The following is an 18,694-nucleotide window of genomic DNA, read 5'->3' on the forward strand; positions in this document are numbered from 1 at the left end:
CATATAAAGTTCTTAATGTTATTTCTATAAGCAATCACATAAATTATGAATACTGCAAAATATTGGTACTGCATTTTCTTATGTTTTTATACTTATAGGAAAATAGTTTATTTATACTTTAAAAACAAGGTTACTTTAACATTACTCTACAATTATTAAATAAGATTATTTTAACATTAATCTTTTTATCCTTCATTAATTATTTTTAATATTGTTTGATAGTTCCAGTTTTAGGAAGAGAAAATGAGACATGTTTGCATATTAAATGCAATAATTCTGATTCTATGATGATGTAGAAAATGACTTATTCACAGAATATCAAAAGACTAATATAGACACTTATAATTAATATATTGTAAGCTCCCTTGTATCTTGGTCATACCTACTTAATGAAAAAAGGATAAAGATGAGTTATTGGATAGAATATCTTGGTTTTAAGACATAACAGTTGGAATAACAAGAGGGAAGTTGATAGGAAACTGTAATGGAGATGCAATAAAATCAGTGAGGATGATGAGGTAGCATTCCCAGAACAGTGGACCTGGTCCAGTGATGGCTTGCCTTGCAAAAGTCACTATCTTAATTTCTCACGGGAACCCAATTTAAGTTGATAGTCTCTATACCTTACATTGAAGACCTTTGCTTTTCCGCAAGAAAACAGGATTTTAAAAATAATAATACACTAAATAATTAGAAGGCTGGTAGCAGAACACAGGACACTCCTAACACAAAGGACTTTACTGCTCACAACAGAAGCAGCATCAAGGGACATGTTCAGGCTCATTGAGTCTCAAGGCAAGACCATGTCCCAGGTGGAGGGTCAAGGGGAGATTGATGCACTGTGGTGTGACAGAGTCAGAGTATATGAGGTTAGTAAGTAGACAAAAGCCCAGAGGGAGACATGGTACATTTCAGAACTAGATGATGCCTTCTTGAGTTACATAACTTTTCAGGACTGATGGTTAAATAAAAATTTCCAAGAAGTGGCCTGGGGAAAAGAACAGTCAGGGTGTGTGACCGCACACTCAGAAAGATATGTAAGTATTCCAAAGCCACATAAGACTGCCTCTGAACAGTAAAGTGATCTCCAAAGAATGAGGTGCCCAGACCCCACGACAAAGGAGCTTAGAAGAAATTCAGTCTCCAGCTTCACTGCAGATCTGGGGAATCAGAGTCCAGCTAAATTTAACAAATCCATTTGGTAGTTTTGAGACTCAACAAAAACTGGATGTATAATGATCACTATTCTTTACAGCAGTAAGAATGTTGGGTCTAGTCAGGGCTTTTGTAAACTTCCAGAGTTTGTCTCTCAGCATTTATAAACCTTAGTATCTTCAGTCGCATAATCTCTCATTCTTTCTGTTCAGTTTCAATGAGACTTATGTTTTGGCATGTAACTTTCTAAATGTTTCCTGTACTAAGGATGTTGGAATGGATATGGGAAATATTCCTGAAGCCAGGGAATGAGCTGGCAGGTATGAGAATCTGCAGTATTTTGTTACAGCACTCCACAATTCAGAGTATGAGGCTAGTTTCACGAGCTCACAAAACTTATGGATCAGTGCCTCAGAAAAAACATCAAGTCCGAAATCAACTGTATTATGGTTCTAACAGGAAATGCTCCCCCAGAAGACTAATACACTGAGGGCTATGTCCTGAGCTGGTGGCACTGTTGATAAGTGGATGATTGGGTTATGAGAGTGTTAATCTGGTTAATCCTTAAAGCCACTGCAGCTAAAACAACCATAAGGAGGCAAGACCTATGTGGAAAAAATAGGGAACCATATGTGCTTTAGAAGGGAATACCCTGTCCCCAGTCCTCCCTTTATCTTTGCACCCTTATTACAATGGGATGAGAAACTCCTCTGCCATGCCCTTCATCCATGATGCTTCTGCTTTGCTACAAGCCTAAAGGCAGTGCAGTCAGATTTCGGCATTATGATGTAAACTAACACAGAATGGCCTACAAATTCAGATTTGTTAGTCATTTTGCTATGGGCCCAGTAATCAAGCCCTCCAGGTTTCTGGCCTAAGCATCCTCTTCTAGTAGACAACCCTTTAGACATTATGACAGTATTGTTGGGGAACATGGATTTAAAGCAGAGCTGGCTGTGGTCAAGCACACTCATACTGATGATATCTGTAGTAGTACACCCATCAGGGGCCGGATTCCTCTCTAAGGCATGGACATCTTCAGTAGGCAGTTCTTAAATGGAAAGAAACAAGTTTCCTTCCAAGACTCTCCTATTTTTTTCTGATCTTTTATGCTAAATAAGTCTTCCTCAAATCTGTGCTGTTTTTTGACTGACCTTTCCACTCATTTTAGTCAAATCTCAAGTACCTGCAAACTTATGATCTTGCAAGAGATGTGGCTTGTCTGCCTTTGTCATTTAAGTGTCAGTGCAGCATAATAAAGCTCAGAACACAACACAAGAATCATCTTCTCACCCTTGCCCCTAGCCCCACCATCCTGCACCCTGAATCTGGATCACCTCAGGAATAGAGACTATCCAGCTTTGAGAACAGCATAGTGGACAGTTACCTTCATGTGTTGCTATTTCTAGAAGTTGTTATCGATCTTCATTTTCATTCTATTGTATTTTGTTTAAGGTGATGATTTGTGTCTGCAGCTATAATTTATCCCCAAGAGCTCATTAGTAGAAGGCACATTTTCAGTTATAATAAACAGTGGATGCTAAAAATCTGCTGTCACTTAGAAACTTGAATCAAATTACATTTCATTTGTAAAGAGGGCTGCATGAAGCCAAATCACATATATTCATATGATACACAATAACATATATTCAGAAAATATATATAATATATATTCATAAAAAGTGAATGGCTGAGCAATTGCTCAAGAAGTGTGATGCATTGTGATACAATAAATATCACTGTCCACAAGACTTCTTTTTCTGGTAAATGTTATGTGTCTGTCATCACTCATATAATTTCATTTATATGTTTGCTTTCTAATGATACATAAAATATAAAATGCAGAATTTTTCTTATCTTGGTGCTTATACATCTCAGCTTTAAAATATAATCATTCATGAGGCATACGAAATCACAAATCTTCCTTAAAAATACTATTTATTTTTTTGGTACACCTAGAAATCATGTGTATTTGCCCCATGTATTGCTATACCTCTTTAATTTCAAAGATACAAATGCATGAAATTGAAGAATAAATATGCTTCCCTGTGACTGATGCTATCTTCATCATATTTGCCAAATAGAAATACACTGCTCAGTTCAAAGGAACCCAGTACCACTTGAGCATTTCTCTTTGCTGCTTTTCAGAAATGAGAGAGATTGGGAGTTCAGAAAGAATTCATCATTAGGAGAGTTTATTTTAAAAGCGCCTAAGCTCCCATAAAGCAAGCTGATAAATTACCTGCTATTCAAGAGCTCCCAGTTGGTTTTACATTATGCTAAACAAATCATTTAGGTGACTTTCTCTCTTGAAGAAAAGGAACAGGCAGTGAGGACATCATATTGTGTCCTTTCCCCCAGGTTTTAGAAGTCAATGGGAAGCCCTTTTTCTGATTAAAAATTTTATGCAAGCTTTATGGATATATTTTTTAATTTTAATTTTATTTATTTATTTGAGAGAAATATACAGAAATAGGCAGGCAGAGAGAGAGAGAATGGGCATGCTAGGGCTTCCATCCTCTACAAATGAATTCCAGATGTATGTGCCCCTTTGTGCATCTGGCTTACATGGGTCCTGGAGAGCCAAACCTGGGTCTTTTGTCTTTGCAGGCAAATGCTTTAACTGCTAAGCCATTTCTCCAGCCCTATGGATATATTTTAACATTTTTGTTGGTAAGAAAAATTACAATCCTGAATTGTGTCCAAGTGGGTAAAAACACCTGCTTCACAATGAAGTTAGTGAAGCTTTGTTTTATACCATGGACAGGCTTTGTAGCTTTATGGGAAGAATCAAGATTTCAATAAATTATTTGTGAGACTACTTTTCTTCGCCTCATAATAACTATTTTGCATAATTATTTTCAGTTAAATAACCTGGTCAGGAATAAACAAAAATATACTAGAGGTGATGGAACCTTATCAAAATATCTACAGGCTGTTATTTTCTTCTTAATAAAGTAGATAATTGCTGAACTTCCCAGTACCTCTTTTGAAATATAGAAGATGCTGTGAGAATCTTCAAAATTAATGTCCTCTGCCAGTTGTAACCTGGAGAAATGCCATGATTTGTAAATTTTACATACACAGCTGCAGCAACACATTTAGCATTTTCCATTTGTAATAAGAAAGTGATTAATGGACGCTTTGGGGAAAATTGTGATTACAGTTATATAAACAGCCTTACTACTTTCCTACACACAGGTGTTATCAATCAAAATTCCAAAATTACAATGCATTATTTTTCCACATCAGCATTCATGTATAGGTTAATTTTATTCTTAAGCTATTCATTTTAAAATTAACAAGTGATAATTTTGATATGTGTTTACTTACAGATTATGTATAAATCTTCTTTTGTTGGTCCAAAACTGATAGATTATTTTGTAGCACAAGTTCAAAAGTGTGTGCTTTAAAGTATAATTCCCTTTACTCATACACAAAACCACATTAATTAGTTGATAAATATATATTAATATTGTTTTAAGATTTCTAAATGCATATGTATAAAATAAATGTATATTATATATTGGATAAGGAGGAAGAAAGGATAAAGGGAAGGAAAAATGGAATGAAGGAGAAAGAATATCCAAAAATATTTGTGTCTTAGTCCTGAGAGATTTTTTTTTCTCCTAGGAATATAAATATTCCAATGCATGAAAATTTTTAGTTAAATATAATTTATTAAAGTTTGAAGACAGAATTACTAGACATGTACTTTAGGATTATACATATAAATGTATCAAGTACCATCAGGAATTTAGAAAAGTCCTTTGAATAATGATCCTCCCAGATTAATTATTCAGGTGCACTCAACATTGTAAATTTCACAAATAGTCTTTCTGAGAATGAAAAATATTCTTAAAATTAAATAAATTAAATGTATCAGTTTCCTTAGATTTTCCAACATGATGCATAAACAGAAATATCCTGAGTCATATCACTGCCCCAGACTAACAGACCCCTAATTACCCCAGAGAGAGTACCAATAACCCTCTGAGAAGGACCTTCAGGGACATGGGCACCAGGGGAGAGGGGATATAAGACTATAACCTATGTTAAATAAATAAATAAATATTATTTTAAAAATTGAAAATTTGTCTCTCAAATTTTAAATTATATATTCTAAACTGAAATCTTGGGTCTGTTACTACATATTCTCTTAAGTAAGTACTTAGGGGACCAAATGTTCACAGACATTTTTCTTAATGTAAAACCATTCATAGTATGATTTATGTTCTTATAAATATTCTATGTTTAGTTTGAAATCTTGATGAACTTCACTTAAGAAGATGGCTTCCCAGTTGACCATTATGTAAATGCAGACATCCATGAGTATTAAGGAAGAATGGGTTAAGGAAGAGGGATTAGTTTCCAGGTCCAATGAGTTCCATTTCCAGCAATCCTTGAGAAATGAGATCTGTAGCTGCACATGTTCAGAGAAGTTCTGTTCACTTCACTGTCATGTCGAGACTTCTCCATAACTTCTACGGCATGAGCATCCAAACTCCTGGCTACTCACAGAAAGCACCTTAATGTCCCTATTTGTGATTCTTGAGATATATGTAGTTTGTTTTGTTTTGTTTTTTAGCTATCTGATTTTTAGATCTTAGAAATTTGTGGAGAAACAATAGGTCTGCTTATTTTCTTTCTTTTTAAAATTGTTTCCTTTTTTCAGACATTTTTTTTAAAATAATCTTAAAGATGTGATCTGTAGTTTTGGTAAAGACAGTCTCAATATGTAAAAAGAAAATAACATTTTAATCTATACATTCTTTTTTTAAAACTCTGTAAAAATATGTACCTAAATCTTATTAGAAGATATACATAAAATAAACTAAGCAAAAAAAAATCCTCAGAAGAAATTTATTTACCCTAAAAGACATACACACACACACACTTGCATATAACAAGAACCCAGTAAGAAAATCCAAGCAGTTAATAAATCTACATTTTTATTTCCTTATTAACCAAATTTAGTTTAAAACCTATGATTAATCACATTAATCACAAAGTCATTTCAATTAACCTATTAATTCAATATATTTGAATTAAAAATAGAAAACAATTATTAACTAACTTGATTTATAAACTTCTGCTTAAGCCCTTACACCACTGCTTAAGAAAACCTTAGCAAATACTTTTAATGCAACATCTATTTGCAAGAATGAATTTAGAAATATTGAGTCCAGCTCTGCCTTAAGAATGAGCCACTGGTGAAAACTATGAATTTATACTTTTTTATTAATTTGACAGAGAGAGGAAGATAGAGAGAATGGGCACACCAGGGCTTCTAGCCACTGCAAACAAACACACGTGTCACCTTGTGCATCTGGCTTACATAGGTACTGGAGAATAGAACCTTAGTCCTTAGACATTGCAGGCAAACACCTTAACTGCTAAGCCATCTTGGTAGCCCAGTTTATGCAGTTTAGAACAATTCCTTCAGATTGTATAATTGCTAAAGCGTTCCACACCAATTATTTTGTGCCAGATTCTTAATGTGGGTTATGTTTATAATATTCTGCCACAGTTTTTGAAGCCATATTTTACAAGTGGCAATTCTATTTCTCAGATTTACAAGGGTTTGATCAAATGTATATCTGGGTATATGGGCCAACAAAAGAGTTGAAGGTCTCCTTTAATCAAGGTTTCTTGATATTGTAAGTTTTTTAATTTATTTATTTATAAGTTTATATTTATAATTAATTAATTAAACTAAGACAAATAGAGATAGTCTCACATGCTTTACATTGATGCAAGTTTATGCTTGCTAGAAATACGATTGTGAGACCTTGCTGCATTCTATGTTTAGAAATCCCATCCAGTATGACTCCATGTTTTTTGAAGGAAACTGGAACATGTTATGGCTTACCTGCATTGTTTATAACCACATGTTTTATTTTTTTCCACTGTGAATTATTCATGATCTTAAAATTAATCTTGAGAAAGCTTTCCAATGTAGCTTAAATAAGGATCATTCTAAGCATTTGTGAAGACCATAAGATTCCCCATATTGTTCACACACATTTAGTTTCTTTCTACTCTGAGTTCATTCATGCTTTCAAACCACACTAGATTAAGAAAGGGCATTCTAGCTGACACATACAGGATTTATTTCCTCTGTGAATCCTCTCAATGCATTGACTGTATTGTGATAAGTGAAGGCTTCCCTCTTAATTCTTCCATGACAATGAAAAGAACCATGATAAGTAAAGTCTAAGACCTAGAATGTAATAAGGTTATAAGATAAATATTGGTTTTTGTTATGAAAGTTAAGTATTACCTTCACCTTCATTTTTATTTTCTCAGTTTAGTCATCCATTCAGTTGGACTTTGGCTTTCATATGTGACTACCTCATGGTTGCACTGTGAAGGTTTTCATTGCCTCTCCTGCTTCTGGCTTTCTTCTTTTGTAAGGTAGATGATGTAACTCAAAGCAAACATCTACATTGGCTTTTTCTCAAGACGCATAAAGGTTGAGGAAGGCATAGTTCCAAGACCCTTAAAGGAGAAAAGTATCCCACAGTACATTCAGGGGCAAATCAAATCTCTTTTCCCAGCGAGAAACCTCAGGGTGATTCCCTCTGAGTTAGATATCTTAGAATCAGGCTGATAAACAGCTACTGATCTGTGGCAAAATATTAGCTGGATTAAAAAAAATGTAGTTACTATAAAAGTAAGTAATTTTAGGATTGTCTAAAGCAACTCTAAGAAAAGATAATCAAAAACATATGCCCTAAAGATGGAATTATTTCTTTATCCTTCTCTTTCATTAGTCTTAAAATCTGACTTCCATTGGATACATGCTAATAACATTGAAGCACAAATCTCTGTATCTTAAAACAGATTTTTCTCTTTTCAGTTTCTACAGATAAAGTGATCTGAAGAAGGTACAATGGCACAAAATCAGAAAAAAGAAACTGTGACAACCCCCAGAAATGTGAAAAGCAACGGTTTCTTACTGGATAACAGCATCTTTGATTCAATTTATATAAAATCCCTGACACATAAAAGGGACATTATTGTTCAATTTTAGAAATTCCATTTCTTCTGTGTTTCAAGCTGTACAGTGGTCAAGTTTCTATGGTTTAAATTGTAAATGTGTTTCCCCTCCTGCTAATTATGTTTTTTTAAGTCTTAAATTGTGAAGGACATTTATGAATGGTAAGAGAGACACTGTATACAAATGTATATTTGTAAAAGCTATTTTTATGATTAGCATGTGTCATTGTTGATCACATATATAAAGTGAAGTGATATTGATATTCTACATTTAAAGCTTTTTTTTTCCAATGTCATGTAAGAAAAGATACATTGTATGCTAGCTTTTATAATTTATTTTCAATATAGTTTAAAGTACTTTAGGCCATAAGGAAAAAATGTACTTGAAAAAGTTATATTTCTGCCCTCTATAAGCACCATTTTATTAATAAAGAATGCAACTACTCCAGACATGATGTAACAGTTAAAGGACTTTGGTTTGACTTGTGACTAATTTGAGCATGCTCAGCTCTAGTGAACTGAAATGAAACAATTATGATCTAGTACTTCAGTCTGACGATAAGATTCTGTGGACAGGCCTCAGCACTCAAGCAGGCAGAAGTCGAGTGATAAGGAAAACATTGTCTTGTCCCTGGATCCAAAAGTTTCGGTTTGTGCACACGTCACTTCCTCTCATCTTCTAGTCCCCGGAACCCTCCATCTCCAAGCATCGCAAGTGTTCTCCAAGTACTCCTAGCTATTGTCTTGTGCTGTGGACATGGAAGAAACCGTCTCCGCACAGCGTAGGAGAATTCAGCATATAATTTCTTAATAAACACTGGTTCTTTTAAAACAAAGTTGGTGTGTGGCTTTCCTTTGAGATGACTTACTTTTAATATTCAGTGTGCTATTTTCATTATTGTAATGGCACAAAATTAGTACAATAATGAAAGCAGTATAGTTATTCAAAGTGTCCACTGCACTACATACACTCACACTGCCCATGGCCGGGCCTGAGTTCGGGCACACATTAACATGCCATGTAAAAGAAATCAGCCACTTCTCCACCCTTCAGCAGAGCCACAGCCCAAATCACACTGGAAGAAGCAATATTTTCCTCCAAGTATAGCATATTAAGAAACTCTTTCAGAGGCTGGAAGGATTTCTTGGTGGTTCAAGGCACTTGTTTGCAAATCCTGCTAGCCTGGGTTTAATTCAGTTGTACCCACACAAAGCCAGGTACACAAAGTAGCACATTGATCTAGAGCTGGTTTGCAGTGACCAGAGGTCTGATGTGCCCATATTCATTCATTCATTCTCTCTCTCTCTCTATTCTCTCTCTTTCTCTTCCTCACAAATAAACATATTTCTTTAAAAAGATACTATTTCTGCCAGGCATGGTGGTGCATGCCTTTAATCCCAGCACTCAGGAGGCACAGGTAGGAGGATCATCTAGAGTTCAAGGCCACCCTGAGACTACATAGGTAATTCCAGGTCAGCCTGAGCCAGAGTGAGACCTTACCTTGAAAAAACAAAAAAAAAAAAAAAAAAAGGGTACTATTTCTTTTAAAAATATTTTATTTATTTATTATTTCAAGATAGAAGGCAAATGTACCTTATAAGGAGATATTAATGCTCTATCAGACTAAAAGTCTGCAGGTAAATGATCTCATGATCCCCATTAAAAGGGAGAATGACAACACCCACCTATGATCAAAACTGTTTAATCAAAACAAAACTTCCATCACAGTTTTGTTGTTCTATTTATTTTTGGGTTTTATATACATGCATGTGTCATATGTGTACATGTATGTATGTGTGTGATGTGCATTTGCAGGTGTGCAAGCACATGTGTATTTGTATATGCATGCATGTGGAGTGCACTGGTTGACACTGGGTGTGTCCATCAATCGTTTTCAACCTTATTCTTTGAGGCAGAGTCTCCAAGACTAGTTATCCAATCAGTTGCAGGGATCCTCCTTGCTCTACCTTCTCAGTGCTGGAAATACAAGTGCACATCACCATGCCTGGCACTTTTTCATGGAGACTAGAAGCCGAACTCAGTTCTTCAGGCTTGCATAGCAAGCTCTTTACTCACACTAAGCCATATCCCCAATCTCTTATTTATTTTAGGTAACATATCCTCTTTCTCTATTGGTTAAATATAAACAGATAAAAAATAATACAATTGTATCAAAGAAGTTATTGCCAACTGGAATAATAATTGCAAGTTTTTATTAAGGAAATATACAGTGGGTTTTTTTTGGTATAGTGCTAAGGTTACTCAGGGCCTCACACATGGTAGGCATGTGTTCAACATTGAGCTTTTCCAGTTCATATTTGAAGTCTTTTAAAGTACCTACACAAGACCATCATAAGGGGAGGAAAAGATCAAGATATCAAAAGTAAAAAAGAGACTGATTGAGATGGGGAGGGGGTATGATGGAGAGTGGAGTTTCCAAGGGGTAAGTGGAGGGAAGGAGGGTATCCACCATGGGGTATTTTTTTATAATCATGGAAGTTGTTAATAATTTTTGTAAGTCTTTACAATAGAATGTAGGGTCCAGAATAGGAGTCCTCATTCCTTTGAATGAAACATGAAAATCATGGAGTGGTATGGAGGGAACTTCTTTGGGACATAAGAAGGAGAGAACACCATGGGTATGTTACATGTAACTGAGTTATAAAATGGTGTATGGTTCTACATGAGAATCAAATTAGCACCATGGTTTGCTACCAATTATGTAAATTAGCTGAGAATAATCCAATGCTCCAGAGAGAAAGCATGGTGGCACATGTATCTGGAGTTTATTGGCAGTGGCTAGAGGCCCTGACATACCCATTCTTACTTTCTCTCTCTCTCCCTCTCTCTGTCTCTAATAATGAAAATATTCTTTTTAAGCTAAGAAGTTAAAATACACAACATAAAATCTAGGTTACTAGATTTATTTTTCAAGCTTGAAATGTGACACTGCTCGTCTTTTCTTTTGTCATTACACATTCCTGAATTAAGGATTTCTTTTTATGAAAATGGAAAAATATAATACACATTAAATAAACAAAGGTGGGTGAACTGTTATTGCAATCCCTGAAGGTTTTGTTTAACAAGCTCAGTATGAGCTGTGAAGTGCTGAGAAGAGGTATGTGGTATTTCTCTAAATAATATCAACCTCATTTTCTAAAGATTAAGAAAAAGAAAAGAAAGTGATGCTTGCTACATTTAGCATAAAAAGCATTACAATCATTATGTGCCACATATAGTTCAAGAAAAATATGAAAAATTATGCCCAATACTTGAATGAAGGCTAACTGGCCACTGCTGACAATGAGAAAAATAACACAGGATTTTGCATCCAAAAAACAGTTGCTACAGAAAAATTCACCATCAAATAAGTGCAGAGAGAAATAGCACATAAGATGAGACAAAGCAAACACTTTCATGTGATTTAAAGTTTGGAAAATAGGAGTCACCAATGAAAGTACCCACAAAATCCTAACAAAGAAACACAGATGAAAGAAATAAGCCTGAAGCAAGTCAGTTGATACTAAATGAAGTTTGAAGAGACAGCCATCTGTCATGACCAGAGGCTATATAGCTCAGAAATATAGAGCTAAGGATTGCCTGAGCTTCCTAAGGTGCCAAGAGAAAGTACACAACCAAAGCATTAGATGAAATACCCTAATGATTTATATCCAGGAATAATAGTTATAAAACTTTGAAAAATAAACCCACTATAATAATACACAAGAAAGAATAATCTCAAATATTAAAAAAAAAAAGAAAGAGTAGAACTTAGAAAACAGAAGTAATCATTGCTAAAAGAAAAAAAAAAAAAGACCAAAAGCAGTTTATGGGAGGAAAGAGTTTATTTCTGGCTTAAAGTTTCAAAGAGAAACTTCATAATGGGAGAGGAAGATGGATCACTCCATCACATATCCACAGAACAGAGAGAATAGTAAGCGCTAGCTGGCTCTGAGCACACAGTGGGCTGGATTAAACCACAAGGTCTGCCCCCACTGACACACTTCCTCCATCAGGGCTCCACCTTCCAAAAACCCCGTGAGCTAAAGACTAAATAGAAAGCTTAATTACAAATACTTGAGACTAGGGGAGACATTTGCCTTCAAACCACCACATTCTACTGCTGATCCCATAGACTCCTGTTCATCTCACAATGAAAAATTTCTTCATCCAGCTTTAAAAGCCCCAATTTTCTGTATGAATCCCAGCACTGTCCCAAAGTCCAAAGTCTCATCTGTGATTTAAGGAAGTCTCATAACCATGACCCTGTAAAATTAAAATGTAAGTTAAATACTTATAAAACATCACAGAGTAAACATTCTCATTGCAAAAAAAAAAAAAAAAAAAAAGGCAAAATAAGGAAATGCTAGACAAATGTAAGATCTATCACCAGCAAGGCAAATATCTAACACTGGCAGCTCCATATCTCATCTGGTACCCATGATGAAGTTCTTTTGCACCAAGACTTCAGCAACTTCTTGCCCCATTCACCATGCTGCTTGCTCTCCAGGGGGATCCACATGAACCAGAGATAGCAGCGTTCCTTGGCAGCCCTCCCACAACTCTGGCTCACCAAAGTCCTGGGGTCTCCATTGTAATCTATGGTTCATCTTCATAGCTCCGCACAAGGGTCTTACTGGGTCTCCATACAGGTATTTCAATCTTTCTTCACATTGCCACAACTTAGTGGTTCATGGTAATATGAGCACTTCATGGCCCTCTTGTCTACATTTTTCAAGTGTCCAAAATCATTAGCAGGTGGGCAGCATAGACCAATTTGTAAACCCACTGGGGACTAAAGCTTGACCTTGGAGAGCAGGATACTCTCCTTAAGCATTCTTACTTCAGGCCCTTTCCTTCACAGGAATTTGCATTCTTGCTTGTTTGAGCCTTCAGTGGGTTGTGTTTCACCCTCAGGGCATACTTACCATTATTTCAATGCAGAACAGCTGGCCCACCTTTCATGGTGGTAATTGCTTTAATAGATTGCTTCTTAACTGGCCTAAAATTAGTCTCTGTGCCTGTTATTTCAAACTTGCTTGACTTATTTCTTGTGACAAACTTTACAACTTCCACATCTTTCTGTTTTATACTTTCACCAAGCACACCAGTCCATTACTTTCAAATTAAGTTTGCTCAAATTTTCAGGACCTGAGCAGAGTACAGTAGCACAGTCCTAACAGTTTTTACCTTCTCCTTTGAAACTTCATAATCCAATCTTTCAGAGTCCACAATTCTCTCTATACTTCTGATTTCCAAGCTCAACAGAACAGCCCATTAAACTCTGCCTATAGTACTACAAAGCTTTTCCAGTCCAAACTACAAAATCATTCTATATGCCACCTCCTGCGACACATTCCAAAAGACCAAAAAAATCACATGGTCAAATTCACTGTAGCCATGACCCCACTATTGTATCCAATTTTTCTGTATCACTTAGTTTCTCATTGCGGTAAGGAAACACCTGACCAAAACCTTCTGGGAATAAAGAGTTTATTTAAGGCTTATAGTTATGCTGGGAAACTTCATGATGGTGTAAGAAGCTGGTTCAGTTTATCACAACTCCAGAGCAGAGAAAGAACAGAAGGCACCGGTTGGATCTGAACAAATAGTGGGGATGCACTCAACCACAAAGTCTTTATGTAGTACACACTTTCTCCAGCAGGGCTATGCTTCTCAAAGACTACACCAGCTGGGGACTAAGTAGGAGACTTAATCACAAACACTTGAGGCTATGAGGAACAACTACATTCAAACCACTACTGTATGTATTATTAATATGTTAGAAAAATGATTTGAATCAAATATAGACAATCTTAACAGGTATAACATACATATGCACTTTCACTATTACATTAACCTTTTAAATGCACACACAGCTGTGTTTAAAAGGCACTTAATGGTTGTTTCTATGAACATATCAAGAATGATTAGCCTGTCCTACACCTCCTAGAAGAACTAGCCTGTATGTTAAATTGACTAAATTTAAAAATATCATACGTGTCTATTCCGGCCATTATTATGATACAGAAGAACCGAGGTTTTTCTCAAAATATGTTCATAAATATGCTAATCCCACAGATTCCTTGTTCCAAGTACCTGAGGCATGGTTCCTTGTCAAGGTTAGACTGCAAATCTTTGGATTCATTCACGATTGCTCCACTTCCCCTTCATTCATATCAGGGCTTCAATCCGTCGCCTTGTACGTGCTAAGCAAGTGTTCTGTCACTTAACTCTGTCTCCAAGCTCTCTTTTTACTTTTTCAAATGTTAAGACTCACTAAGATGCCAAGGCTGTCCTTCAATTAACTCTATTTCTATAGCTAACCTAAAACTTGCAATTCCCCTGCCCCAACCTCCCAATTAGCTAGCCTTATAGGCCTGCACCTACAGGCCTACCTGACTTTCATTACTAATAACTATAACATGCAACCACTAGTATTTTACACAACCTAGTTTTACACTTTCAGAAAACCTAGTGCCATTAAGAGTCCTGCATCCCTGTGAACTTACTAAAAGACCATCTTTCTAAAATTAACTACACTGCCATTTTCTACTCCACTAAAATAAAATTTGATTTTAAAAAAATCTATCTACGGCTATAGAGACAAGTACAAGCACTTTACCTGTGAAGCCAAAGGACCCAGGTTCAACTCACCAGTGCCCACAAAATCCAGATGTACAAGGCGGAACATGTATCAGGAGTTCATTTGCAGTGGCTAGATGTCTTGTTGTGCCCATTCTTTATATCTACTTCTCTCTCTCTCTCTTTCTCTCTCTTATAAATAAATAAAGTATTTAAAAAATTCTCTCTGGATTCTAATTTCCTTATATGTATGTATTCTATTAATATTATTTCCTTAGGTTTTAAATTTTCTAGTTTTATGCTTGGGAGAGTATATTATTAATGATAGTAACTTTTGTTGTAGGCTTTAATAAATAAAAGCTTGTATTCTTCATAATGAAACAGGAAGAAAAACAGCCATTACCATTGCCTTTGACAATTTACCCTGAAACTGTGAAAGATGGGCTTTTCCTTTGGCTTTCCTCAATTACTTTTTGCTAATATATTAAATCCTTCCTTATCAACTGTAGGATTCAAAGCAATTCATATGAGATTAGTTCTTTGTGGTTAATACAAAAAGCCTTATCACCTAAAAAGTGTCAAAACTATTTTCAAAAATGCCTAGAAACCAAATGCATTTTCACTGACCTTTATTCTTTTTGAAACTTTTTCTTTTAACTCACTCTTCTCCCCACCAATGTGAAAGAAGTATCCCAGCTGGGCATCTGTAAAAGCCTTTGTAACCCCTTCTTCTGTACATTTATCTGCAAAGTTTCTACTAAATGCAATTCATATTCTTGCTATATAAATCCTGCCAAAACAGAGATACAATATATGATTTTCCTTGTTTTAAAAAATTTTAAATCTAACTAGAAAAGAGATATAAAGGGAAGAGAAAGGAAGGGAGGGGGTACTTAATAGGATGGTATTGTATATATGTAAGTAGAAGAACATATTAATATGGATGAAAAGGCCCAAAGTGAGGTCAGGGGAAGAGATTGAGTAAAGGAAAGGTGGAGGGAGGGCTAATCAAAATCTAAGAGGATATAAATAAATCATATGGAATCCTACTTTTTTGGACAATAGAACACTCAGGAGTCATAGATTGTTGCTAGAAAATTTTCAGTGCCAGGGATGGGATACCTTCCAGTGAGTTTTTGGCCAGGGAGGTCCCTGATGCCCCCAAAACATTATAGGTCATTGCCGAGGCCCTTGGTTTCCCATCAGGAATAGATGGTAAGACTCTATTGCTGAAGACTCCACATACTTGGGCTGCAAGGCCATTGAAAAATCCTGCTAGAACTGAGCTGATAACTTCCTCCATGTAGACCAGCTGACAGAAAGCTGGAAGAAGCCATTCTGTGTGCAGCTCAATGGGAGAAAGAGAAATCACCAGTGAAGATACTCAACAATGGACACTGCAAGCCTTATATTTTGCCAGCCATGTCAAATGAGCCAACGGGTGCAATAGTGGCACATCTGTCATGGTAGGAACCAACTGCCCTCTAATTGGACAGGAGGCCCACTCCATGGGAGGGGTAGTCATGAGCCCTAGGGGTGTAACATCTGCTGATGTCTGGATAAATGTATGCACTATGCTTATCAAACTGCCCAGTAAGCATTTCTCTTAATGTTCATGCCCTTATATTAATGCTACTCTCACTTTTGGTAGAGAATCTTCTCTTTTCAGATGGCAGTCACCTTGGGATGACTCAGAAGGCATCATGGTGCTAGAAAGAAGTAACTGGAGTGCTCAGTACTATAATATCTCTCACACCTTCCAAGGCTCAGGGTCTAATGTGGAAGAGGTGGAGGAAAGCATGGAAAAGCCAAAGGAAGGGTAGAACTCCTTACAACGTGCTCCCCCCAGACACAAAATGGCCTGGATATCCATGACTTCACAGTGCCCCAACACTACCTACACAAGACCATCATAAGTGGAGGAAAAGATCATGACATCAAAATAAAAGAGAGACTGATTGAGATGGGGAGGGGATATGATAGAGAATGGAGTTTCCAAGGGGAAAGTGCAGGGAGAGAGGGTATTACCATGGGATATATTTTATAATCATAGAAGTTGTTAATAAAAATTTGAAAAAAAAGAAAAGAAAAACGAAGCCAAAATAAAATGAAATGAAAAAAATAAAATAAAATTTAAAATCTACATTGATTAATATCAGCTAAATGTCCAACCCAGCATTTAAGGTACAGAGTAGCTTGAAATCAACAAGACACAGCTGAACTTGGGTTTTCTTTTTTGTGTGTGTGTTTTCCCCATGTTGGTAGGATACTACTAGAAAAATCAAATAAATTTTGTTCTCTTCTCTAAAGATTTGAAATATTAATACATTATTCATTTCAATACATTCCTCATGACTGCAAAAGCCCCCTCCACTTAGGAGCTAGCCATGCTCTTCTCTCATTGTTGATTTTTGTTTCATAAACTATGTATGGAAGTATGCATTTGCATGAAAGCTATTGTATCTGGAATAAAGTGGATACATTGTAATTTCTGATTCATTCAATTATTTAATATGTTTAACTAGCACATCCTATAAACATAAAGTTATGACACAAATCTAAGTTTAAAAAAATCACAATCTAGGGATGGAGAGATCGCTTAGCAGTTAAGGGTACTTGCCTGCAAAGTCTAAGTACCCAGGTTTAATTAACTAGTACACACATAAGTCAGATGCACAAGGTAGCACATGCATCTGGAGTTTGCAGTGGCTGGAGGTTCTGGTGTGTCCATTTTCTCTCTTTTCTCTTCCTTTCTCTCCTTATCACTCATAGAGAAAGAAGGCAAAAAAGATGAAGAAGTAAAAGATGATGATGATGAAGAGTGACAAAATAACTCACAGTACAAAGAAGTTGACAGAAATGCATATCCTGACGTAAAATCAACATGCTTTTGAATTTAGCCCAGTTGGTTCCACCAGTGGAGAATTCTCTCACTCTAAGAACAGAAGGCTGACATAAATGATGGAGGGACAAACTATATACACTCTGGTACCAAGAGCAATAGTTAGCTCCTCATTGTGCCTTTCTTTGTGTCAATGACCTATTGTTGGTCCAGAGATGTTGTATTAATTCCCTACTAGAATCCCATTCTTAGTCTATTCCTTCTATGAAGTCTATACACAAACTATGTACATTGGTTCACTTTCAATGCTGATGAAATCACATTTCTGCCTGACTCACATATATATATTCAGATAATAAAACATAATTAAAAATCTAGCAGCAATCTAAATATGTTTCACATAAACTGTACTGAATAGTTAATTGTATCAAACTAAACTTTTTGAAGTTTATTAAAGTTAATACCACTGTTCATTGGCCAATTGCAATCAGCTAGAATAAAGATTTCATTATGTAATAAACAATTACCTTCTATACAAACTTTTAATAATTGTAAAAACTTAAGATTCTCTTTCAAATATGTTAACTAAATTGTCATTTTCATATTTAACTTAAATAGAGAAACTAGGCTTGGTCAAATGAACATTTTAAAAAACACCTGTTACAGGCAATTACCTATCTAATGAAACTAAACTGAAAAAGTATTACAAAGCTGAGTTACTGATTACTGATACAGCCTCAAACAAGTGTAGAATGAAGGTAAATGACTTGCTTTACTTGGCTTCTATGGGGAGTGGGGGGAAGCTCCATTTTTCTCTTTCTGGAAACAAGCAAAGCCAAAGATATAAATTTTTAATAACCTTAAATAAATGTATCAGGAAAGAAATCCAGTCTCTACCACAAATAAATGAACAGATAAAAAGAACACAAAGTGTCTGATTCCTCACTCTGGAGTAACCCACATTTACTCCAAACACATCACTACAGGGCCTTAAACTTAGTGCAATTTTTAGTTCAGAAAGTATTTCAATTAGTGGTTTGTCCAGAGGCCATCAGTTATAGGGAACATTTCCTAGATGTTGATTTAGGGAATTTGATGTCAGACTGGTC

At 35.7% G+C, this 18,694-nt stretch overlaps 1 protein-coding gene and 1 long non-coding RNA gene across 10 annotated transcripts in view; one reads left to right on the top strand and one right to left on the bottom strand.

Moving 5' to 3' along the window:
• Positions 1–8,993, top strand: part of Ralyl (RALY RNA binding protein like) — a 710,563-nt gene extending 701,570 nt beyond the window's left edge. For all 9 annotated transcript variants that reach the window (XM_045142517.1, XM_045142509.1, XM_045142511.1 and 6 more), the window contains one exon: positions 8,018–8,993. In XM_045142517.1, coding sequence (XP_044998452.1) covers positions 8,018–8,035 — 18 coding nt within the window. In that variant the 3' untranslated portion in view covers positions 8,036–8,993. The remainder of the gene's footprint in view (positions 1–8,017) is intronic.
• Positions 8,994–12,014: 3,021 nt separating this feature from the next.
• The window catches only part of LOC123458515, a 42,076-nt gene continuing 35,396 nt past the window's right edge, over positions 12,015–18,694 (bottom strand). Inside the window, exon 3 of the long non-coding RNA XR_006635702.1 lies at positions 12,015–12,424. This is a non-coding gene — a long non-coding RNA (uncharacterized LOC123458515). The remainder of the gene's footprint in view (positions 12,425–18,694) is intronic.

Source organism: Jaculus jaculus, chromosome 2, assembly GCF_020740685.1.
Source record: "Jaculus jaculus isolate mJacJac1 chromosome 2, mJacJac1.mat.Y.cur, whole genome shotgun sequence".
Lineage (NCBI taxonomy): Eukaryota > Metazoa > Chordata > Mammalia > Rodentia > Dipodidae > Jaculus > Jaculus jaculus.